The 25,288-nt window shown below is 43.0% G+C and overlaps 1 protein-coding gene across 2 annotated transcripts in view; it reads right to left on the minus strand.

The window, feature by feature from the left end:
• Positions 1-25,288, minus strand: part of ppp1r13l (protein phosphatase 1, regulatory subunit 13 like) — a 215,275-nt gene that overhangs the window by 16,127 nt on the left and 173,860 nt on the right. For both annotated transcript variants that reach the window (XM_051933989.1, XM_051933986.1), the window contains exon 8: positions 15,022-15,394. In XM_051933989.1, coding sequence (XP_051789949.1) covers positions 15,022-15,394 — 373 coding nt within the window. The remainder of the gene's footprint in view (positions 1-15,021; positions 15,395-25,288) is intronic.

Raw genomic sequence — 25,288 nt, forward strand, 5'->3', positions numbered from 1 at the left:
TGCGTATGGTGTATTCACTCCATGTTATCGTGCATTGCGCTGTCACTGGTATTTTGATAAAAGAATTTGAACAACATATAAGAAGCGTATAAATTATTAAACAGTAAAACATTAACATTTAAGAAGTAAAGTTACATTAAGTACTACTGCAGTGCCTTCGGGTATACCTCATTTTTTGTTTGCCCATTACATGCTTAAATGTATAAATTTTTTGGTGCACCTACCCGAGAACACGCGACATATAACCGAGCGTGGGAGAAGCATGGATTTTAAACACGCGTTGAGTTCATCTGCTGGTCTCCCTCGTGGAATAACTGGTAATGTTTGACTAAAATCTACAGCGAGTAAAACGACATTACCTCCTATTTTTTTTTTTACGATCTCTGAGATCTTGCTTTTTTCGGTTCAAGGCTTCATAAGCTCTTTTATGTTGTATGGTGTACTTATCCGAAACCATCATTTTTGAATGTTGCAAGACTTTCGCCTTGTATGTAGATCGGGGTAATTACATTCATTGCATTCCTAGTCTGAATCACAATCTGATTGTATGGGTGGTTACCTGGCACTGTAGGGTTGCCACCCGTCCTTTAAAATACGGAATCGTGCCGCGTTTGAGAATGAAATTGCGCGTCCCGTTTTGAATCAATACTGGACGGGATTTATCCCGTATTTTTTTTATCATTTTTTTTTTAAAGCAGCGTCTCATGCAAATCATCCCACACGCATTTTATGAAGATGCCTCCTTTCCTACTTTGGATTGGGTAATACTTGATGTCATCGTTAGTTTGATTGGTGTTTTTAACTGTCCAGTGAGGAGGGCGTGTCTTTTAAGTACAGTCTGCAAAGTGTTGGCACTGAGATGTGGCGTCAGCACCATACTTGAAGCCCCTAACGTTGCGGTCAGCAAGTCGGCTAACATCCGCCATGTGCCGTCTTTCAGTTGCGAGAAGCAGATCATAGAATGGTTGAAACTGTTGCCCCTAACGTTGCGCCACGGCGTGTGGTTCGTTTATACCTCGTGTCTTCTCATTAAACTTTTGTCTTGCGAATATGTTATTGCAATCCGCAGCGGGAGTGTTTCAATAAACTGATTGAAAATAGTTTTACATTTACCTTTTTAGTAAAAGGCGAGCTTTTAAGCCTGAGAAATCACCCCGTAAATGCACACATTTAATTGGACATGTGTTAATATGTATGGTTACACAGTATTAAAAGACAGTGAACAACGTCAGTTACCTTTCTTCCCGCGTTATACACACATACATGCAGTTTTAATAACACAGAAATCAATATAAACATTAACATCATTATCATATGAGAATATGAAGTAATATATAAGAAGCACATTTCATATAAATATAAATTATTAAACAGTAAAATCTTCTTCTGTAATTTGCTACCGTGGCAATTTGTGTGTCTGTCCAGGATTTTAAATGACCTGTAGCTCGCAAACCGTTTCACCTATACACTTGAAATGTGGTACACATATAGTACGTGACGTCTACTATCCGCTTTATGGGTGATGATTGTATTACTCTTTTTATGTTTATTTTATTGTAGAATCAACTCCTATCTGCGCACAGCAGGGCAGCCGTGGGCGGATGCGTATGGTGTATTCACTCCATGTTATCGTGCATTGCGCTGTCACTGGTATTTTGATAAAAGAATTTGAACAACATATAAGAAGCGTATAAATTATTAAACAGTAAAACATTAACATTTAAGAAGTAAAGTTACATTAAGTACTACTGCAGTGCCTTCGGGTATACCTCATTTTTTGTTTGCCCATTACATGCTTAAATGTATACATTTTTTGGTGTACCTACCCGAGAACACGCGACATATAACTGAGCGTGGGAGAAGCATGGATTTTAAACACGCGTTGAGTTCATCTGCTGGTCTCCCTCGTGGAATAACTGGTAATGTTTGACTAAAATCTACAGCGAGTAAAACGACATTACGTCCTATTTTTTTTTTACGATCTCTGAGATCTTGCTTTTTTCGGTTCAAGGCTTCATAAGCTCTTTTATGTTGTATGGTGTACTTATCCCAAACCATCATCTTTGAATGTTGCAAGACTTTCGCCTTGTATGTAGATCGGGGTAATTACATTCATTGCATTCCTAGTCTGAATCACAATCTGATTGTATGGGTGGTTACCTGGCACTGTAGGGTTGCTACCCGTCCTTTAAAAAACGGAATCGTGCCGCGTTTGAGAATGAAATTGCGCGTCCTGTTTTGAATCAATACTTGACGGGATTTATCCCGTATTTTTTTTATCATTTTTTTTTTAAAGCAGCGTCTCATGCAAATCATCCCACACGCATTTTATGAAGATGCCTCCTTTCCTACTTTTGATTGGGTAATACTTGATGTCATCGTTAGTTTGATTGGTGTTTTTAACTGTCCAGTGAGGAGGGCGTGTCTTTTAAGTACAGTCTGCAAAGTGTTGGCACTGAGATGTGGCGTCAGCGCCATAGTTGAAGCCCCTAACGTTGCGGTCAGCAAGTCGGCTAACATCCGCCATGTGCCGTCTTTCAGTTGCGAGAAGCAGATCATAGAATGGTTGAAACTGTTGCCCCTAACGTTGCGCCACGGCGTGTGGTCCGTTTATACCTCGTGTCTTCTCATTAAACTTTTATCTGGCGAATATGTTATTGCAATCCGCAGCGGGAGCGTTTCTATAAACTTAATTTAAACTTACGTTTTACACCGTGCTTTGTTTCCCTTATGAACATGCTTGTATGCTTCACTCGCTCCGTTCTCAATTGTTTAATTAATTTTTTGCTCTTCGCTGTTTGCGGCTCTTCCTCCATTTCCCCCTACTTCGTTCTTTTATCTCGCGAATATGTTATTCCAATCCTTAACGGGAGCGTTTCAATAAACTGATTGAAAATAGTTTTGCATTTACCTTTTTAGTAAAAGGCGAGCTTTTAAGCCTGAGAAATCACCCCGTAAATGCACACGTTTAATTGCACATGTGTTAATATGTATGGTTACACAGTATTAAAAGGCAGTGAACAACGTCAGTTACCTTTGTTCCCGCGTTTGATAAAAGGTGAGCTTTTAAGCCTGAGAAATCACCCCGTAAATTCACACGTTTAATTGCACATGTGTTAATATGTATGCTTACACAGTATTAAAAGACAGTCAAAAATTAACGTCATTTACCTTCGTTCCCGCGTGTGACTCGTGCTGTAAATCTCTTCCTTGTTTTTAGTTCACGTGATTACGTAGGAGGCGTGATGACGCGATACGTGACTCCGCCTCCTCCATTACAGTGTATGGACAAAAAATATGTTCCAGTTATGACCATTACACTTTGAATTTCGAAATGAAACCTGCCTAACTTTTGTAAGTAAGCTGTAAGGAATGAGCCTGCCAAATTTCAGCCTTCCACCTACACAGGAAGTTGGAGAATTAGTGATGAGTGAGTCAGTCAGTCAGTGAGTGAGTGAGTGAGTCAGTGAGGGCTTTGCCTTTTATTAGTATAGATAAATCATTTGGGTGTAAACCAACCAGAGTAAAATGTATGTATTGATTGACACTCGCGGCGGTACCCAGCCGGGTCACCTGGAAGGACCGGGAGAGAGACTACACCTCCTCCGAACCACGAGAGGGCAGCCGCCCTGGTGGGTATGGGGACCACGGGAACAGAGCATGGAAGCTCAACCCTATAGGGGCCTGTGGTCACCGCCAGGGGGCGCCCAGATGCCTAAGAAGCCCTGGATGTCAGCACTTACGCCACACCCGGTGGTGCTGGCGAAAGGAAAACCAGGGACACTCGGAGTGCTTCCGGGTGCTCGTGTGGCACTTCCACCACAGCAGGAAGCACCGCAGGAAGCTCATCGGGAGGCATCTGGAGCACGTCTGGGTGGACAAAAAAGGGGCCGCCTCCCTCCATTCGTCAGATGGAGTCGGGTGGAAGAGGACAGAGCTCGGAGGAGAGGAGTGGAGGCAGTGAAGAGAGGCATTGATTGAGGCCTGGACTTGAGGGTGTGTGGTGCAGGGGCACTGGGTTGTGCGTGGTACTTTGTACAGTGGAACCTCGGTTCACGAACGTCTCGGTACACGTACAAATCAGTTTACGACCAAAAAGTTCGCCAAACTTTTGCCTCGGTTCACGACCACACACTCAGTATAAGAACAAGCCAGTTTCCCTGTCGGTTTGTACATGTTCAGTCTCTCCCTGTGCATTTCCTGTGCAGCGAGCGAGAGAGCGCGACACACACACACACACACACACACACACACACACGCATACACACACACACAGAGGCAGCGCGAGAGAGAGAACTGGACGCATAAGGTAGGAAGGCAGTTAAAGAATGCACTGGGCTTGATTTTGTTTTCACTTCTGTTTACAGCGATCGGTTCGTAGCGTGCATTGTTGCAATGTTACTTTTCTTGGTGGTTTATTAAATTATAGATTTTTTCAAATGTTAATTTTTTTTCCCTGTGCTTAAAACTCATTAAAAAAAAAAGTGTTTTTCGCCAGTGGTTGGTAGCGCTATAGCGCAAACTATTGCAGTGTTAGTTTTCCCTGTTATTCAAGGTTTTCTCAGTGTTATTTAATGTTTTTACATTTAGTTTACTATTATGCTGTGCATTCTATGGTTTAATTAACTATATTTCTGCTTAAAAACTTAAAAAATATATATATTTACATACAGTTCGTATGGTCTGGAACGGATTAATTTAATTTACCCTAAGTTCTTGTCTATAAGCCGGACTCATGTATTAGCCGGAGACCAAAAATCATACGAATTTTTAAAATAAAATCGTATCATAGATAAGCCGGACTCATGGATAAGCCGAACGTACTATAACCTATAACTAATAGAAGGGAGGGAGGTCAGTGGTCTCACTCGCGCCCATTTAATTTCTTTAAGGGGGGAGAGAGTGTGAGATATTGCCGTCTCTCTCACTCCCCGCATGGCGCGGTTGGAGCGGCCGGAGCGCGTTCTTTCTGCTCTGGGCGTCGCCGAGTCAACACGAGCGCGTAGCGGTCATTTAAATTGTGATTTTATATGTAAGCATATTTAAATATATATCGCGGATTTCTGCGGACAATGGGTCTTTTAATTTCTGGTACATGCTTCCTCAGTTGGTTTGCCCAGTTGATTTCATACAAGGGACGCTATTGGCAGATGGCTGAGAAGCTAGATTGCTTACTTTTCTGTCAATCTTGCGCTGACTATCTGTGATCCTGACGTATGGGGATTGAGCAGGGGGGCTGTTTGCACACCTAGACGATACAGACACTCGTCTAAAAATGCTGAAAGATTATCTTCACGTTGCTATCTTTTGTAAAGCTGATTCCTGAAAAGACATGCTGCACAGTGCTTCGCATACTTAAAAGCTCGAAGGGCACGTATTGATTTTTGACTGAAAAACAAACTCTGTCTCTCCCTCTCTCTCTCTTTGTCTGCTCCTGACGGAGGGGGTGTGAGCTGCCGCCTTCAACAGCTTTGTGCCGCGGTGCTTCGCATACTTAAAAGCCAAACAGACATATTGATTTGTTTGCTTCACTCCTTTGAAGAGGAAGATATGTTTGCATTCTTTTAATTGTGAGACGGAACTGTCATCTCTGTCTTGTCATGGAGCACAGTTTAAACTTTTGAAAAAGAGACAAATGTTTGTTTGCAGTGTTTGAATAACGTTCCTGTCTCTCTACAACCTCCTGTGTTTCTGCGCAAATCTGTGACCCAAGCATGACAATATAAAAATAACCATATAAACATATGGTTTCTACTTCGCGGATATTCTTATTTCGCGGGTGGCTCTGGAACGCAACCCCCGCGATGGATGTATAAGCCGGACTTATGTATAAGCCGATATTCTATTTTTTCATTTTCACAACTTTTTTCCTTAGATAAGCCGCGGCTTATTGACAAGAACTTAGGGTACATGCAATCCTATGGGGGGAAATTGCTTTGGTTCAAAACCAAATCGGTTTATGACCAGAGTTTTGGAACAAATTATGGTCGTGAACCAAGGTTCCACTGTATATAATTGGAAATATGAATAAACGTGTGTGGTGTTGTAAACCATCGGTGTCTGCCTGTCTGTGTCCAGGCTGTTTCCCACACACTGTATGTAAATTCAAAAGTTTATAAAATGAACCTCTCTTCTTTGTTACTCTGACCAGGCTAGAACAGACTGCTTTTGATGAATGCTCCCTTCTAAGGCATTTCACCAAGGAGTAATTAAAAGATATGATGAACAGCTTATCTCCTGCCCGATTACTGATTTGTCCTGTTAGAGGATGTTTCTTTCTTTAATAAGATGTTAAATTTCTACCACAAGTTGTACTCAGTTCTACTGTTGGACTCAGCCTGTACACTTCTTTGTTACCTAATTTTCATATTTGCGGCCTTATTCAAGTATACGGATGGCTGCCCCAAACCTTCTTTTGGTGTCAAGGTCTATTCATTTCACAATGCCTTTGTGGCTGAGTTAGTTTGTTTTATTGTCAACATTCTCAAAACTATTTTTTTATATACTGAAATTCTTCTGTTTTATATATTGTGAATTTTGTTTAATGTGAATGTAATCATTGTATCTGTTGTATATGGTTCCTATTTGTCTGTTGTAGCAGGGGGGGGGGGCTTTAATTAATGTAACACCCATAGGACGCACATGTGACGTACAGCAGACTCCTGGCTAAAGCTGGAGGACGCTTTTGCAGGTAAGGCGCTTCTCAATGCTCTCCATCTCTTGTATAAGCTGACAAGTTTTAAATGAGTGTTTTCTGTCTGAAACTGAGTGGAAACATCACACCACGTGGTTGTTGATGTGTTTTGAGGTTCTGTTGTCACTTTTGGTCGGCAGAAATGGATTTTAAAAGTGTTTGGTTTAGCGGGGATCCAACCTCATTGGTATTTTGTTTGGCTTGCTACAGGAGACAGAGAGCGCCTGACGTTACATGTGCTGACTGTGCCCTTTACTGCTTGTCTTGTAGAAAAAAGTGGATGATGCTTTTGTAGAATAAACGGCAGAATTCGGGTATTGCTGTGTCTGTCTTCTTCCAAATCACCAGCAGCCATTCTAAAGCTGCTACACCTTTCCATATTGTTTTGGGAGCATTTACAAACATAATTAACTTCCATCCATCCATCCATTATCCAACCCGCTATATCCTAACTACAGGGTCACGGGGGTCTGCTGGAGCCAATCCCAGACAACACAGGGCGCGAGGCAGGAAACAAACCCCAGGCAGGGCACCAGCCCACCACAGGGCACACACACACCCACACACTAAGCACACACACTAGGGACAATTTCGGCTCACCAATGCACCTAACCTGCATGTCTTTGGACTGTGGGAGGAAACCCACGCAGACACGGGGAGAACATGCAAACTCCACACAGGGAGGACCTGGGAAGAGAACCCACGTCTCCTAACTGCGAGGCAGCAACGCTACCCACTGCACCACCATGCCACCTATAATAATAACAATCCATCCATCCATCCATTTTCCAACCCGCTATATCCTAACTACAGGGTCACGGGGGTCTGCTGGAGCCAATCCCAGCCAACACAGGGCGCAAGGCAGGAAACAAACCCTGGGCAGGGCACCAGCCCACCGTAAGGCACACGCACACACACACACACCAAGCACACTCTAGGGACAATTTAGGATCACCAATCCACCTAACCTGCATGTCTTTGGACTGTGGGAGGAAACCCACGCAGACACGGGGAGAACATGCAAACTCCACGCAGGGAGGACTTGGGAAGAGAACCAGGTTCTCCTAACTGCAAGGCAGCAGCGCTACCACTGCACCACCGAGCCCCCCATAATGAACTTGTTGTTTATATTCTTGTCCAGATCATTTATTTATATTAAAAAGAGCAGCAGCCTCAGCACTGAGCCCTGAGGGACACCTAATGCTGAAAACGTTCCCCTCACTAAAACCCTTTAGTCCAGTTAGTTTCATCAGTAATTTTTAATCAAAATTCTTTTAAAAATCTAAACAAATAATATCATTTGCACCTCTCTGATTGTATCCTTTTGTTACTGACCCATAGAATTCCAGCATTTTAATGTGGTGTGGGGTGTCAGGATTCTGTGGTGGAGCAAGATTTCCTATTAAATACAGTGCCACTCAGGATTTTTGGGTGCACATGTGTGCTGGTGGAAAGCGGTGAAGCCCCAGAATGTTTAATGGGAAAGTTGGTTGATTGCTTGTTCACATGTAAGCACAGTCAGCTATCATCCATTTCTCACTGATGCTCCTTGGGTCATTCTATAAAGCGAGAAAAGGGGATTTGAGATTTGAGATCGGAAAACAGAAGAGAAATCCCGAGAGTGAATGGATGGGAAGAACAGAGTTGTGGAATCGGGAGATGGAGATGGTGCTTCACAAATGGAGAGAGGAAAAGTGGTCAGGGAAACTCACCAAAAGAGCACAGAGAGAGGCATTACAGGAGCAGACCTGATCACTCCTGTCGAACGTGACAGCAAGAACGATCAGACACTTGAGTGAACCTGCAGAGGGTAATGGAGTTGGGCACAGTAATGTGACAGAGAGTTAAGCTGAGTGTACCAGGGAGATTGATAAGCAGGGCGAGATGTGGGAGAGGCAGAAAGCAGCATTGTGAGTTAGTCCAGTGGATCGAGACTGTTATTTTAAAATTAGTTCATCGAGAACACAGGGACACAGTTGGAAACTTGTTAAGGGTAAATTTCGAACAAACATTAGGAGGTTTTTCTTAACACAGAGAACGATAGACACTTGGAATAAATAAATGACCAAGTAGTGTGGTAGACAGTAGGACTTTAGGGACTGTCAAAACTCGACTTGATGTTATTTTAGAAGGATTAAGTGGACAGGGCTTGTGAGCTGTGTTGGACCGAATGACCTGTTCTCGTCTACATTGTTCTAATGTTCTAATGAGATAAAAGGCCGATTCTGACTCTGATATTATTTATTGACTTTTAACTTCATCATGGAGCAGTTTTTATTAATTATTTAATTATTCAAGAATTGAAAATGCACAACAAAAAAAGGAGCTGGTGGTGGATTTTAGGAGGCCCAGACCCCTCATGGACCCTGTGATCATCAGAGGTGACTGTGTGCAGAGGGTGCAGACCTATAAATACCTGGGAGTGCAGCTGGATGATAAACTGGACTGAACTGCCAATACTGATGCTCTGTGCAAGAGAGGACAGAGCCGGTTATACTTCCTTAGAAGGCTGGCGTCCTTCAACATCTGCAATAATATGCTGCAGATGTTCTATCAGATGGTTGTGGCGAGCGCCCTTTTATACGCGGTGGTGTGCTGGGGAGGCAGCATAAAGAAGGCTCTATTGTAGGCACGGAGCTGGACAGTTTGACATGTGTGGCAGAGCGACGGGCGCTGAGCAGACTCCTGTCAATCATGGAGAATCCACTGCAGTCACTGAACAGGATCATCTCCAGACAGAGGAGCAGCTTCAGAGACAGACTGCTGTCACCGTCCTGCTCCACTGACAGACTGAGGAGATCGTTCCTACCCCACACTATGCGACTCTTCAATTCCACCCGGGGGGGTAAACGTTAACATTATACAAAGTTATTGTCTGTCTGTATACCTGCATTGTTATTACTCTTTAATTTAATATTGTTTTTATTAGTATGCTGCTGCTGGAGTATGTGAATTTCCCCTTGGGATTAATAAAGTATCTATCTATCTATCTATCTATCTATCTATCTATCTATCTATCTATCTATCTATCTATCTATCTATCACATTTGAACACAGTTCTTGTTTTTCATAAATGCACTATGCCACCAGGATCTGTTGATGGTGTCCACATTGTCCTAGTCCATCTTGGTTCATGACTAACGATGTCCTGGGAAATGGAAGGATGCCAAGGCTGCTGACACCTGGGGCATCACAACTGATGAAGCACAAACCTCCCCAGTCTGAACCTATGCTGACAGTTTACTAACATTCATGTTCTTCGAATGTGTTGTTCGATCTTTTCCTTAATAATTTTTTCCAGTAGTTTACACATTAAACTTGCTGTAGGTATTTGGATTAGCCCAAGCTCCCTTTTTCTACAATAGGATAATATTTGCTAGCCTCTAGAGATTTTCAAAAAAATATGTGCCAAGGGTTTATACCTGCACTCCAAAATAATTGTTATCTGTATACCATCAGGCATTGATATGTACAGAAGACGTCTCTTTGACAGCCAACAGGGAAGGCATACTGCAGGGATCAGAATGAAATATTAAAGGTGAATGTGGACAAGTATAAGATTATGATTTAATGCAGTTCCGAGGTTCCCATTAGATACAACAGAATAGAATTGGAGCACGTATCAGCACATGAATTTCCAGGAACCAAGTGGTGCATTGTATCTATCTATCTATCTATTAGGAAAGCTATAAATGCAAATGTTCAGATAAACCAAACAGTATTTGACAAAAGAGTGGCTGAAAGGAAAACTAAGCTCCAGGTTTATAAGCCTATCTTGGAAGACACCCTCTTGCATGTCACTGAGAGCTGGCCAGCAGGGGGAGCCAGATCACTGTAGTTGAGACGAGGTCAGCAGGAAGAACAAACTATGGCAGGTCAAGTCAAGTCTAGTTGGGTAGCATGTACTGGTACAGTGCGTTGCCGCACCCACTACACGATGAAACAACTCGGGATTCCGGTTTGCAACCAACGAGGCAGACATGCAGTCCAGTGCCAAACTCCAGAAATGACCCTCTATCTGCCGCAGCCAGGTGTTACGTGGGCAACCCCTTGACCTAGTCCATCTTATAAGCCGGATCACCCTCGGGGAAACGCACCACATGGCCATAGTGCCGTAACTGACGCTCCCTCACAATGCAGGTAATGTACCTCATTTGGGACTCCATAAGCAACCGCTCATTCAATACAAAGTCAAACCAACGGTACCCAAGGATTTTCCGGAGAGACACAGTACCAAAGGAGTCCAGTCTTCGTCTCAGGTCACTGGATAGCATCCATGTCTTACAACCATATAGCAAACCAGGAAGCACCAGGACTCTAAAGACTTGGACCTTCGTCAATTTTGCAGAGATATCTGGAGCATCACACACCCCTTTCCAGCGACCTCATGACCACTCATGCTCTCCCAATCCGTCTACTGACTTCATAAGAAGATTGACCAGAGACATGAATGTCACTGCCAAGGTAAGTAAACCTCTCAATAAGGTCGACACTCTCTCCACAGACAGACACACTGCTGATGGCCATGCCCAAGAGGTCATTAAAGGCCTGGCTCTTGGTTTTTATCAGGACACTCGCAAGCCCAGACACTCAGACTCCTCACTCAGTCTCTTGAGCGCCCCGATCAGAGCCTCCATTGACTCAGCGAAGATCACAGCATCGTCAGCAAAGTCAAGATCAGTGAATCTTTCTTCACCAACAGATACCCCACAGCCGCTGGACCCCACAACCTTGCCCAACATCCAGTCCATACAAGCATTGAACAGAGTAGGAGCAGAACACACCCCTGACGATCCCTAGAATTAACTGGGAAAACTATGGCAGGGTAAGAAGCAAATTAATTAGATGAGAGTTGTACTACGTTCCAGTGTTAAGTTTAAGTGGTTTGGACTATTAGTAAGAATGGACAGGGTGAGAAGACTCATTGGGTCATTGACTCATGGGAAGACCGAGGATGACATATGAAGATAGATTTAGAATTAATTTTTAAAATTCATCTGTGCCTGGATGTGAACAAGGAACTTCACAACACTGCATATCCATCCATCCATCTGTTCTCTGCCACTTATCCAAATCCTGGTCACAGGGTCATCAGTTTAAGCAAAGATGATCAGACATCTGGTTTTCCTGCCACCTACTGCAACTGCTTCTGCAGTGGTATACTGAGGCATTCTCAGGCCAGACAGGAGATATAATCACTTGAGCGTGTCTTGTTTCTGCCCCGAGGTCTACTTCTAATTGAAAATCGCTGAAATACCTCCCCAGAGAGGCATCCTTATCAGATTCCTGAACCATCTCAACTAACTCTTTTCGATGCAGAGGAGCAGCAGCTCTACTTTGAGCTCTTCACCCTGCCTCTAGGACAGAGCTCAGACACCCTGCGAAGGAAACTCATTTCTGCTGCTTGTATCTGCGATTTAGTTCTTTCAGTCACTGCCCAAAGCTTGTGACCATAGGTGAGGGTAGGAACGTAGATTGACTGGTAAATCGGGAGCTTTGCCTTTCGGTCCAGCTCACTCTTCACCACGACTGACAATGTGACTGGCAATTCACAGAGAGGAACACTGCACATGTTAATGGGAATGAACCAAACCAGGCGTATTGTACTTTAGGAGTAATGTGAAGAGCTGCTCAGGGACATTTCACTATCTTCTTCTACAGGTGCTGGTCATAAAATTAGAATATCAGGACAAAGTTGATTTATTTCAGTAATTCCATTCAAAAAGTGAAACTTGTATATTAGATTCATTCATTACACACAGACTGATGTATTTCAAATGTTTATTTCTTTTAATGTTGATGATTATAACTGACAACTAATGGAAGTCCCAAATTCAGTATCTCGGAAAATTCGAATATTGTGAAAAGGTTCAATATTGAAGACACCTGGTGCCACACTCTAATCCGCTAATTAACTCAAAACACCTGCAAAAGCCTTTAAATGGTCTCTCAGTCTAGTTCTGTAGGCTACACAATCATGGGGAAGACTGCTGACTTGACAGTTGTCCAAAAGACGACCATTGACACCTTGCACAAGGAGGGCAAGACTCAAAAGGTCATTGCTAAAGAGGCTGGCTGTTCACAGAGCTCTGTGTCCAAGCACATTAATAGAGAGGCGAAGGGAAGGACAAGATGTGGTAGAAAAAAGTGGACAAGCAATAGGGATAACCGCACCCTAGAGAGGATTGTGAAACAAAACCCATTCAAAAATGTGGGGGAGATTCACAAAGAATGGACTGCAGCTGGAGTCAATGCTTCAAGAACCACCACGCACAGACGTATGCAAGACATGGGTTTCAGCTGTCGCATTCCTTGTGTCAAGCCACTCTTGAACAAGAGACGGCGTCAGAAGCGTCTCGCCTTTGGACTGCTGCTGAGTGGTCCACAGTTATGTTCTCTGATGAAAGTAAATTTTGCATTTCCTTTTGAAATCAAGGTCCAGAGTCTGGAGGAAGAGAGGAGAGGCACAGAATCCACGTTGCGTGAGGTCCAATGTAAAGTTTCCACAGTCAGTGATGGTTTGGGGTGCCATGTCATCTGCTGGTGTTGGTTCATTGTGTTTTCTGAGGTCCAAGGTCAACGAGGCTGTCTACCAGGAAGTTTTAGAGCACTTCATGCTTCCTGCTGCTGACGAACTTTATGGAGATGCAGATTTCATTTTCCAACAGGACCTGGCACCTGCACACAGTGCCAAAGCTACCAGTACCTGGTTTAAGGACCATGGTATCCCTGTTCTTGATTGGCCAGCAAACTCGCCTGACCTTAACCCCATTGAAAATCTATGGGGTATTGTGAAGAGGAAGATGCAATACGCCAGACCCAACAATTCAGAAGAGCTGAAGGCCACTATCAGAGCAACATGGGCTCTCATAACACCTGAGCAGTGCCACAGACTGATCGCCTCCATGCCATGCCGCATTGCTGCAGTAATCCAGGCCAAAGGAGCCCCAACTAAATATTGAGTGCTGTACATGCTCATACTGTTCATGTTCATACCTTTCAGTTGGCCAACATTTCTAAAAATCCTTTTTTTGCATTGGTCTTAATTGATATTCTAATTTTCCGAGATACTGAATTTGCGACTTTCATTAGTTGTCAATTATAACCATCAACATTAAAAGAAATAAACATTTGAAATACATCAGTCTGTGTGTAATGAATGAATCTGATATACAAGTTTCACTTTTTGAATGGAATTACTGAAATAAAGCAACTTTGTCATGATATTCTAATTTTATGACCAGCACCTGTATACGCTACTGTGGCTGTCCGTTTGTCTGTCCAGGATTTTAAATTACCTGTATCTCGCAAACCGTTAGAACTATTGACCTAAAATTTAATAATAATAATAATACATTTTACTTATATAGCGCCTTTCTCATGCTCAAGGCGCTTTAACAGCAGGGTATACAGTATATAACATTGTCCTAAACCACATAAATAAATAGAGAAGAGTAAGATAGTGAATTCAGAGAAAAGCCTAACAGACAACATAATTTATGGTCTAACAACATAATTGATGGTCTACACAAATTTGGTACACATAAACTACGTGACGTCTACTGTCTGCTTTCGGGTGATGATTGACCTCCAAGGTTATTCCTCTTTTTATTTTTATTTTATTTTATTGTAGAATCAACTCTCAGCAGCAGCCAGCAGGGCGGCAGTGTGGCACATGTGTATGGCCGCCGTTCTCATTCCCTACCACCTTCACTGTCACTTCCCCTACCTCTTCATATCTTAAATCATTCTTGAGGCAGATTGAAGACTTAAGTGCCAGCTTAAGTGAAAAATTAAGGAAAACGTACTAAGTAATTGCAACACAAACATTGACTTAATCAGTTTTAACGCGAAAAGTTGCCGATGAAAGAAGAGAAGAAGCGGGCCGCTAGAGTGGAGAAAAGAAGAGCTGCTCAGGAAACAGCAAGCGCATCAACGTCTGAGCAAATGAATGGTAAACGTAAAGAGAAAGAGGATGAAAAGTCAAGTGTATTCACTGCACGTTATTGTGTAGTGCGCCGTTACTGGTGTATAATATTCCATGTATACCCTCATGCAAAATAAGGTTCTACTGTATAAGAAAGTGCATTATACAAAAAATAATTTGAGCTGCTAATATTAAAATATTACTCTCTTGGAGACCCCTAAATCTCAACTCTATAATATTTTGAAAACATTTGGTCAATTTGGAAAGATTTAATGTGGTGGGCTGAATCCTCTGTTCTCATTAAAACAACCGAGCGTACAAACTTTGCAACGAGGTTTTTGACCGAATTTTAGAGTTATATTCTACGACTTCACATTTAGTTTTACAAACAACTTCATACCTTCTTTGGCAGGCTGTGCCCTTTCAGTCTGAGGCATCTGTTGTGGCATGGGTGGCTGAAGAAGTGGAGCATTCCGGCCAGGGACAGAACACCCTTCTGATGCTCTCTGAGGAAAGGAGTAACTCCTGTTCCAGAAAGGACTCTGAAGCCTCATAATCACAGATAATGGAAGGGGGCCACTTAGAGTACCCTTCTGAAACTGTGGTGGGACATTGATTCGAGAGATGATGGGCTGCTGGCCGTACTGAAAGCCTGGACTCGGAGGATACCCAGTGGTCCTCATAGATGAAGAGTTGTACTGCCATTCTGCCGGAATTGTCTTCCGTGTCATGCGAGGCAGGGATCCGTATTCAGGGTTGCTTGGTAATGAATCCTGAGACGGGAGAAAGGAGACATTCAGTTAGCAATCTTGGCTACAAAACTTCCTTTATACAGCTCTGTAAGCTTACTGAACATTCAGAACAGACTCATTCAGCTCATCATGCACCCCACCAACTTCCAAATGAAAGGCAAATTATTAAGGCCTACCTCTCGTTATGGCCCAGAGGTTAGTGTCTACAATTGTTTTCTGCCATTATTTTCATCTGGGAAACTGATTTTTAAGGAAACAGATAATGCTAGCCTTTAAAATATTTAGAAATTATTTAGAAAATATTCACTTGCACACTTTTTTTGTGTTTTGTGTATGTTTAATTTTAAATGGATAAGTTTGCCATTTTTACCCATCAATCTAATAATCTTTATATATAATCTTCATTTGGATCTTGATCTTTGTTTGTCCGCGAATTCCACACATGCGTAGACCACCTTCCAGTTTAGTACGTTGTTGTTACTCACGGATGTCAACAATGTGCCAGAATAACGAAAGGGGTGGTGGACAGTGTTAGGCTGGTTAGTGAATGAGATTACCGAAGATAAAAGGTACATGCCTACGTAACATATGAATGAAAGAAAGACAGTAGGTAAAATGAATGACAACGTAACGGCACGTTCCGGAAATTATTATTGTTACGTTGTAGCCGGCGAGTGCTGCGCATCTCACAGTTGTACCGTGGCTTGCTCACATGTCAGTGAAGTGATCCCAATTTATGTTTTAAAGAGCCTGGATACCTATGTGTCTCCCTTTTATAACCATTGCTCCATGTATATTTCCTTACTCTTTGGATTGCCACAAAGCAACCTGCGAGATTGGAGAAAGGTTGAGAAGAGATCGTGAGAGGAAACGACAGCATCGTGAAAATGAGACGGACTGTGAACGGAGAGAAGCAGAAATGCTACTCCACCACCACATAATTACTATTCGGACAGTGATTCCGAGTAGGCCGTTCCTATTGAGTCAATGTCCAAGGGTTTTGTTTTGTAATTTTGTTTCCCTTATAAGAAATCATAATGCTGTGCGACGAAGGGCCCAGTTCACAACTGGCAGCCGTGTTTAAACAGGGAGCCCTTCACAGACAACTTTAACATGCGCAACGTAGTTGTGCGCACATGGCTAGTAATAATAATAATTCATTACATTTATAAACCCAATATCCCGTAATGACATATTTTCTGAAACATTTACAAATGTTTCAAAAAGCAAAAACTGAACTTTCTCATTCATAAAACTGTAATGGCCGACCTCTTACCCGGCCGGCAGCTACACCTCCAAGACCTGTGGCCTGGATAATTTACTGAGCTGAATCTAAATATCAAGCCATACCTCTAGCAAATAAAAATTTTCCCCACAATCGACGGTTTAATTAAGCTCACAAAAACAGATGATATGTAAAATAGGTACGTAATTATATTAAACGAGCAACAACAAAAAACAAAATGCACAATAAATATACGCAGCGTTAGGGTCTTCGCCTCTAGCGCTGACATCCGAGGTTCGATTCCCGTAAGGGAGTGCAATAAGTGTGTACGCCTGATAAGCCCAGAATTAGGGCGAAACACGTGTCGCGTACTCTTTGCATTATTTGACAGTAAACTATTTCAACCATATATATATATATATATATATATATCCCTCCACCAAAGCAACACCATATATATATACACACACACAATAAACCCTCCCTTGCCCCTGTAACATATCACAAACAACACAAATACCAAAAATACCAAAATACCAAAAACTGAATGAGATACGGAAATGAATGTAAACTTGAGTCCGGTTCTAAAAACTGTCCTGAATTCAGTTGACTGAACTAGCGAAAAATGAGTCGTTTGATTTTCCCGGACAAAATGGAGCAGCCTCACCGTGAATCCTCGGCGCGTGGTGGATGATGAATTCCGACCTCAGGGTCTCTCGTGATGAGGTTATTGAAGCAAGTCCGGCAGATAGAAAAACAAACTGGATGGAAATGCGCGATGTGGAATATAACAGGTACAGATGGCTCGTGGTCGTGAATGTGAAAAATCTCCTTCTCTCTCCTCTCCTTCCTCTTCTCTCCTTCTTCTCCCCCTTCCCTTCTCTCCTGATTCCTTAAATAGTCCTGAGATGGATGTAATTGAATAATAGCAAACAGGTGGTTTTCCAGGATTGGGGTTGCGGTCTCCTCCCATTATCCGTCCCCCTTTTACGGGGACGACATTCACTGACACACAAACAGCAAACGGGATGATGGAAACAAGATGCACATGGTACTAACACTGACAACACTATTACTACTATGTAGCCCCGCTACAAAATTGTTCAGATGCTTTGAGGAAACAATCTAAATGGTGTTATTGTGCATTCTATTTCCTTTACAGTATATATTTGCGGATAAGTTCTTCCGCGGATAAGTCGGGACTTGATTTTACACTATAATTTCTGGTATTTTATAATGTCGGTCGTATAAATCGAATGCGGTAAACTCACACTATTGGTCCAAGAGATTATGATATGCTGACGCCCACCTGAGAGAGTCACCACGGAACACACACCCTTTTTTTGTCTATGTGGGTGCGGCAATGCGCTGTATGAGTGCGTGTGCTCCTAACTTCTCTCACTCTCTCTATTGTGCCTACGTGACCACACGGTGATACCCGAACTATTCTAAAGTGACGCTTGCACTGTTTTGTGTTTTTTGTATCTCACACCCTCATACACCCTTATCGTAAGAGCATCCCTTATCCACGATGGAGTGTTCAATCAGAAGAAAATTTGAAGCTGGTTTCAAATTAAACGTCGTTGAAGTAGCAAAAAAAATTGGTAACTGAACTGCTACAACAAAATTCAATGCGTCTGAGAAACAGATATGAGATTGGAGAAGGCAAGAAGATGTAAAAAAAAGAAAAAAATAAAGTGTCGTATTTTTGAACGGGTGTATAAGTCGGGGTCTGATTTGATGATCAATTTTTCTGGTTTCAAGACTCGACTTTTACGTGAGTATATAGAGTAATTATCCATAATTGGAATCCACCTGTGGCAAACTGAATTGATTGGACTTTGTTTAGAAAGGCACTGATGTACAACTGTTTATAAGGTCGCACAATTCACAGTGCATGCCAGAATAAAAACCAAGTCAGGTCTCTGTAGACCTTCAGGATTAGAATGTGGTGAGGCCATGGATCAGGACAAGGGATTATTAACCCTTGTCACGCACGAGCACTTGGGGAACAGCTGATCGACCCGGTTTGCTTCGTAACACGTCCCGTGGGGGGGGACAACAGCAGTGTACTAATCTTTCTTTCTTTACTTCCTTAGAAAGGCCGAGACGTCGTAACCGTAAAGAGCGCCCGGACGGCCCTAGAAAGATCACACTTCCAGGTTCATTTCTTCCCTCTGCTGACCCGTGATGATGTCATGCTCCCAGAATCCACCACACCTTTCCCAGCATTCCTCACATTAATATCCGGTCCGCCATCCCTCCCTTCAATGTCTTTTGTGTTTTGGAGAAAAACGATTGACAAACTTTTGATTTACAGTATACGGGGCTAAAAACCCCAAAACTTTATAATTGTTTGTGTCCTTATTACACCCTTAAACCACCACATACTTGGGGGGTTAATGCACCCCTGGACGCCAAATACTTTTTTTGCCGCACTTTTTAAGTAAACGTCACAATTCACCAAGAAAAAGTGACATTTTAATGGAACACATATTTTTTTTCATGCAAAGAGCATCACAATTACTGCAACACTGATCATTTTACACACTGCCAATGAACCGTAAAAACTATTAAAAAAAACTACTGCAATAATCAATTATTATATGTAGAAGGTGCAACCGACGCCATTGATGAAATTCAGTAAATCACCGAGCCAACTGCACTTGAACTGGCTGCACGTGAGCACACAGAGGCCAACGCTGATGCTGGCAGGCTAGTCTGGTGCAGCGGCTCAATCCCAGGGACAGTGATGTTGATTCGCTAGGGGTGTCAGTGGTCATGAGCAGGCTGCTCAATGAATATACGGCACTGACTGATCAGCTCCGGTGTGCTGGTAAATTTCTCTGGGAAGCGACTATATGCGGTTTCAGCATTAAGTGAACATACATCGTCAAATATACTCGGCTCTGGCATGCTGGCAAATTGTACTGGGAAACAACTTTAGCCGGTTACAGAGTTCAATGAATGTAAGTCGCTGAATATACTCGGCTCCGGCGTGCTTCCAAATTGCACTGGAAACCGACTTTAGGCGATTGCGGTGTTCAACGGATGTACTGTACTTTGCCGAATATACTCAGCTCCGGCGTGCTGGCAAATTGCATTGGGAACCGACTATAGCCGGTTCCAGCGGTTTAAGGGTTAATACCTGAGTGTTCCCAGGAGCGCATTGGCATCAATAATTGTGAAATGGAAGAAATTTGGTACCACTGGGACTTTTCCTAAAGTATTGACATCCTGCCAAACTGAGTAACCAGGCAAGAAGGGCCTGGGTCAAGTAGGTAGTCAACATCCCAATGATCAATAAAGTAAAGCAGCAGAAGCCCTCTGCTGAGATGGGAGAACCGGTTGCAAGGATGACCATCTCAACAATTCCAACAACAACAATTTATTTCTTGTATAGTCTCACAAGTCTCACAAGGAATGCTTCAATGGTCTTTAACAGGCTCAGTATTTTGACAGCAACCCCCTAAGAAAAGAAGAAGAAAAAAAAAAAAATGACAACAATGACTGCACTCCTCATGACGTGCAGGCGCAGAGTGGCGTGACATCGCTCAAGGCACAACACAAGAACACAGTATACCACTCACTACATACAACAACAACAACATTTATTTCTATAGCACATTTTCATACAAATAATGAAGCTCAAAGTGCTTTCCATGATGAAGAAAAGAAAAAAAAGACAAAGTAAGAATTAAAATAAGACAACACTAATTAACATAGAATAAGAGTAAGGTCCGATGGCCAGGGAGGGACAGAAAAAACAAAAAAAACTCCAGACAGCTGAAGAAAAAAAAAAATCTGCAGGGGTTCCAGACCAAGACCACCCAGTCCCCTCTGGGCATTCTACCTAACATACAGTGCATCCGTAAAGTATTCACAGCGCATTACTTTTTCCACATTTTGTTATGTTACAGCCTTATTCCAAAATGGATTAAATTCATTTTTTCCCTCAGAATTCTACACACAACACCCCATAATGACAACATGAAAAAAGTTTACTTGAGGTTTTTGCAAATTTATTAAAAATAAAAAACCTGAGAAATCCCATGTCCATAAGTATTCACAGCCTTTGCTCAATACTTTGTCGATGCACCTTTGGCAGCAATTACAGCCTCAAGTCTTGTTGAATATGATGCCACAAGCTTGGCACACCTATCTTTGGCCAGTTTCGCCCATTCCTCTTTGCAGCACCACTCAAGCTCCATCAGGTTGGATGGGAAGCGTCGGTGCACAGCCATTTTAAGATCTCTCCAGAGATGTTCAATTGGATTCAAGTCTGGGCTCTGGCTGGGCCACTCAAGGACATTCACAGAGTTGTCCTGAAGCCACTCCTTTGATATCTTGGCTGTGTACTTAGGGTCGTTGTCCTGCTGAAAGATGAACCGTCGTCCCAGTCTGAGGTCAAGAGCGCTCTGGAGCAGGTTTTCATCCAGGATGTCTCTGTACATTGCTGCAGTCATCTTTCCCTTTATCCTGACTAGTCTCCCAGTCCCTGCCGCTGAAAAACATCCCCACAGCATGATGCTGCCACCACCATGCTTCACTGTAGGGATGGTATTGGCCTGGTGATGAGCGATGCCTGGTTTCCTCTAAACGTGACGCCTGGCATTCACACCAAAGAGTCCAAACTTTGTCTCATCAGACCAGAGAATTTTCTTTCTCATGGTCTGAGAGTCCTTCAGGTGCCTTTTGGCAAACTCCAGGCGGGCTGCCATGTACCTTTTACTAAGGAGTGGCTTCCGTCTGGCCACTCTACCATACAGGCCTGATTGGTGGATTGCTGCAGAGATGGTTGTCCTTCTGGAAGGTTCTCCTCTCTCCACAGAGGACCTCTGGAGCGCTGACAGAGTGACCATCGGGTTCTTGGTCACCTCCCTGACTAAGGCCCTTCTCCCCCGATCGCTCAGTTTAAATGGCCGGCCAGCTCTAGGAAGAGTACTGGTGGTTTCGAACTTCTTCCACTTACGGATGATGGAGGCCACTGTGCTCATTGGGACCTTCACAGCAGCTGAAATTTTTCTGTAACCTTCCCCAGATTTGTACCTCGTGACAATCCTGTCTCGGAGGTCTACAGACAATTCCTTTGACTTCATGCTTAGTTTGTGCTCTGACATGAACTGTCAATTGTGGGACCTTATATAGACAGGTGTGTGCCTTTCCAAATCATGTCCAGTCAACTGAATTTACCACAGGTGGACTCCAATTAAGCTGCAGAAACATCTCAAGGATGATCAGGGGAAACAAGATGCACCTGAGCTCAATTTTCAGATTCATGGCAAAGGCTGTGAATACTTATGTACATGTGCTTTCTCAGTTTTTTTATTTTTAATAAATTTGCAAAAATCTCAAGTAAACTTTTTTCACGTTGTCATTATGGGGTGTTGTGTGCAGAATTCTGAGGGAAAAAATTAATTTAATCCATTTTGGAATAAGGCTGTAACATAACAAAATGTGGAAAAAGTGATGCGCTGTGAATACTTTTTCCGGATGCACTGTAAATGATACAGAACTATCACATTATGAGGAAACAGATTTGATCAAAAACAAAGAAGAAATGAATTAACATAAATAAAAAACAACAACGTCTGTCCATCAGCTAATTGTAGAACCCCAGCCAGATTGTAGAAGAGGAGTCAGACAAGCCAGACACAGTCAGAGCCCTGCAGACCTCGACCAACAAGCTGCCTCTCCTATTTTGACCATTCTACAGCTGAGTCAGTGCTGGGCCAGCCAATCGGATGAAACAGCTCTCATCAACTAGACATTTAGAGTAGTTGGTGGCTAGATGGAAGTTTGAATGAGGAAACAGATTTTCTATTTTGATGAGACAAAAATTGAACTCTTTGTGCAGAAGAACTCCAAGTGCGTTCAAGCAATGCTCATCACCTTCCTAGTCCCATCCCTATGGTAAAATGGTGAAGCATGATGGTGGCAGAGCTTCAGAAGTCCTCTGCTGAGATGGGAGAACCTGTTGGAAGGATGACCATCTGAGCAGCACCCCATCAATCAGGCGTTTATGGTGGAGTGGCTTATACAGAAGCCACGCTTGAGTAAAAAAGCTTATGACAGTTTAAAGGACTCTGCGAGAATGGAACTCTACTGTAGAAGTCCAATCACTATTTCTTGCAAAGACCACAAACAACTGACTGTCTGAAACTCTATGTGTGGCTCAGCAGCAAGTGGCACATCTCCCTGCCTGCAGAACTGGTGTGGCACCTGTGCACGTATCTGCATGATAGATCAGGTAGTTATACCACATTGCCCTCAGGAGCATAAAATAAAGGGTCCGTTCACATGCAAATCTGCTAATGTGGTCCACCTAATCATGTGTATGACATGCCCCGATACTGGACTGTATGTAAAGGAAAACTGGTCAGACACTGCGCCAGCGAATGAACTCACATAGATTTCATATCAATCAGAACAGTGCTGATCTTCCGATGGCAGCACACTTTAACAGTAATGGCCACAGCATAAAGGATCTGAGGGTCACTGGGCTTATGGGTAATTTCAAGACCCAACAGGAGTGGAGTGTGACGGTGCGGGTTCACTCCATGCTCCCAACTCCCTTCTGGGAGCTTTTGAACCCGACACCGTCGGTAATGTCATCGATGAGCTGGACAGTGAGGCACAACTATGAAGCAAGGGGATGGTGCAACAAGTGCCAAGTGCTTTTATTTAAAATCAACAAAATCAAAATAAGGTGTCCAAATTAAAGTGCAGTGCATCACAACGTCAATAATTAAATAATCCGATAAAACGAGTGAACTAGGGGAACTTAAAAACTTTTTTGTTTGTGTACCTGCCTCTTGAGGATTGACCACAAGTTCTTAATGGGATTAAGGTCTGGGAAGTCTCCTGGCCATGGACCCAAAATTTCGATGTTTTGTTCCCCGAGCCACTTTTGCCTTATGGCCCAGTGCTTCATCATGTTGGATTGTTCATTGTTGGTCACCAAACTGTTCTTGGATGGCTGGGAGAAGTTGTTCTCGGAGGACGTTTTGGTCCCATTCTTTATTCATGGCTGGCAAAATTGTGAGTGAGCCCACTGCCTTGGCTGAGAAGCAACCCCACACATGAATGGTCTCAGGATGCTTTACTGTTGGCCTGACACAGGACTGATGGTAGAGCCGCTCACCTTTTCTTGTTTTCCAGATGTCCAAAACAATCGGAAAGGGGATTCATCAGAGAAAATGACTTGACCCCAGCAGTCCAATCCCTGTGTCTTTTGTAGAATCTCAGTCTGTCCTTGATGTTTTTCTTGTCTTCTTTGCTGCCTTTCTTTGACACCCACCAGGCCATCCTCCAAAGGTCTTCGCCTCCCTCACACCTGCCTGCTGCCATTCTTGAGCAAACTCTGCACTGGTCTCCCCCCAATCTTGAGCCATGAATAAAGAATGGGACCAAAACATCCTCCGAGAGCAACTTCTCCCAACCATCCAAGAACAGTTTAGTGACCAACAATGAACAATCCAGCATGATGGAGCACCGGGCTGGCCATAAGGCAAAAGTGAGAACTAAGTGGCTCGGGGAACAAAACATTAAAATTTTGGGTCCATTTTCTAGGAGACTCCCCAGACCTTAATCCCATTGAGAACTTGTGGTCAATCCTCAAGAGGCGGGTGGAGACAAACAAAAACCCACCAATTCTGACAAACTCCAAACATTGATTATGCAAGAATGGGCAGCTGCCATCAGTCAGGATTTGGCCCAGAAGTTGATTGCCAGCATGCCAGGGCAAATTGAAAAAGAAAGAAGGTCCAACACTGCAAATATTGACTCGTTGCATAAACTTCATGTAATTGTCATAAAAGCCTTTCAAACTTACAAAATGCTAGTAATTCTACTTCAGTATACCAGAGAAACATCTGACAAAAAGATTTAAAAACACTGAAGCAGCCAACTTTGTGAAAATTAATATTTGCGTCATTCTCCAAACTTTTGGCCACGACTGCACACAGTAAGACTTGATAGTTATCATGTACACAGAAATTCTATAAAAGGGTAAAAGTTGAACTTCAGGAATATTGAGCAGGACAAGAATGTAGTGGAATGAGACTTTTATTTAGGTATTTAAGCTAATGACCCAATCAGAGTACATGTCAGGTGATAGGTAAGCATTAATTCAGCACTATTATGTAAATTCAGTTGTCTGTAAATATGGATCTCAGTCTTTGCTCAGGGACAATCCTTTAACACTTCTGCTCAGGGAACTATCCCTTAGCAGACTGCTGTAACGGGGCTCTCCTTCTTCATGAAGGGAAATTAAAGACACATGAACAAGCATCCTCTTGTATGATTTCTGACCCAAAGAGGTTCTAGGAGAACACATTTTGACCACAGTGGCAGGAACAGAAAGGCAGGTCAAAACTGAGCGAAGGCTGAATGACGTCAGGTACAGGGAGGTCCCTGAAGAAAACCTTCTCCAGAGTGTATGCTACCTCAAGACTGGTGCGATTTAGCTCAAAAAGTACATAAGAATACAAGGCACAGTGCCGGAGTGGCTTTGGGGCAAATCTTTGAGTGTACTTGAGTGGTGTGGCAGGTGGCCAGGTCCCATGCCCGGCCAGGACACCCCTTCTACCCATGTTCTGGGGGAGCAATCATGAACTGCTCAATATCTCCCCCAGGATGCTTGGTGACAGCCTCCCTGGCTGAGGATGGTGCCTCAGTTTCCTGCAGAG

This window comes from Erpetoichthys calabaricus, chromosome 1, assembly GCF_900747795.2.
Source record: "Erpetoichthys calabaricus chromosome 1, fErpCal1.3, whole genome shotgun sequence".
In the NCBI taxonomy this organism is placed as follows: Eukaryota; Metazoa; Chordata; class Cladistia; order Polypteriformes; family Polypteridae; genus Erpetoichthys; species Erpetoichthys calabaricus.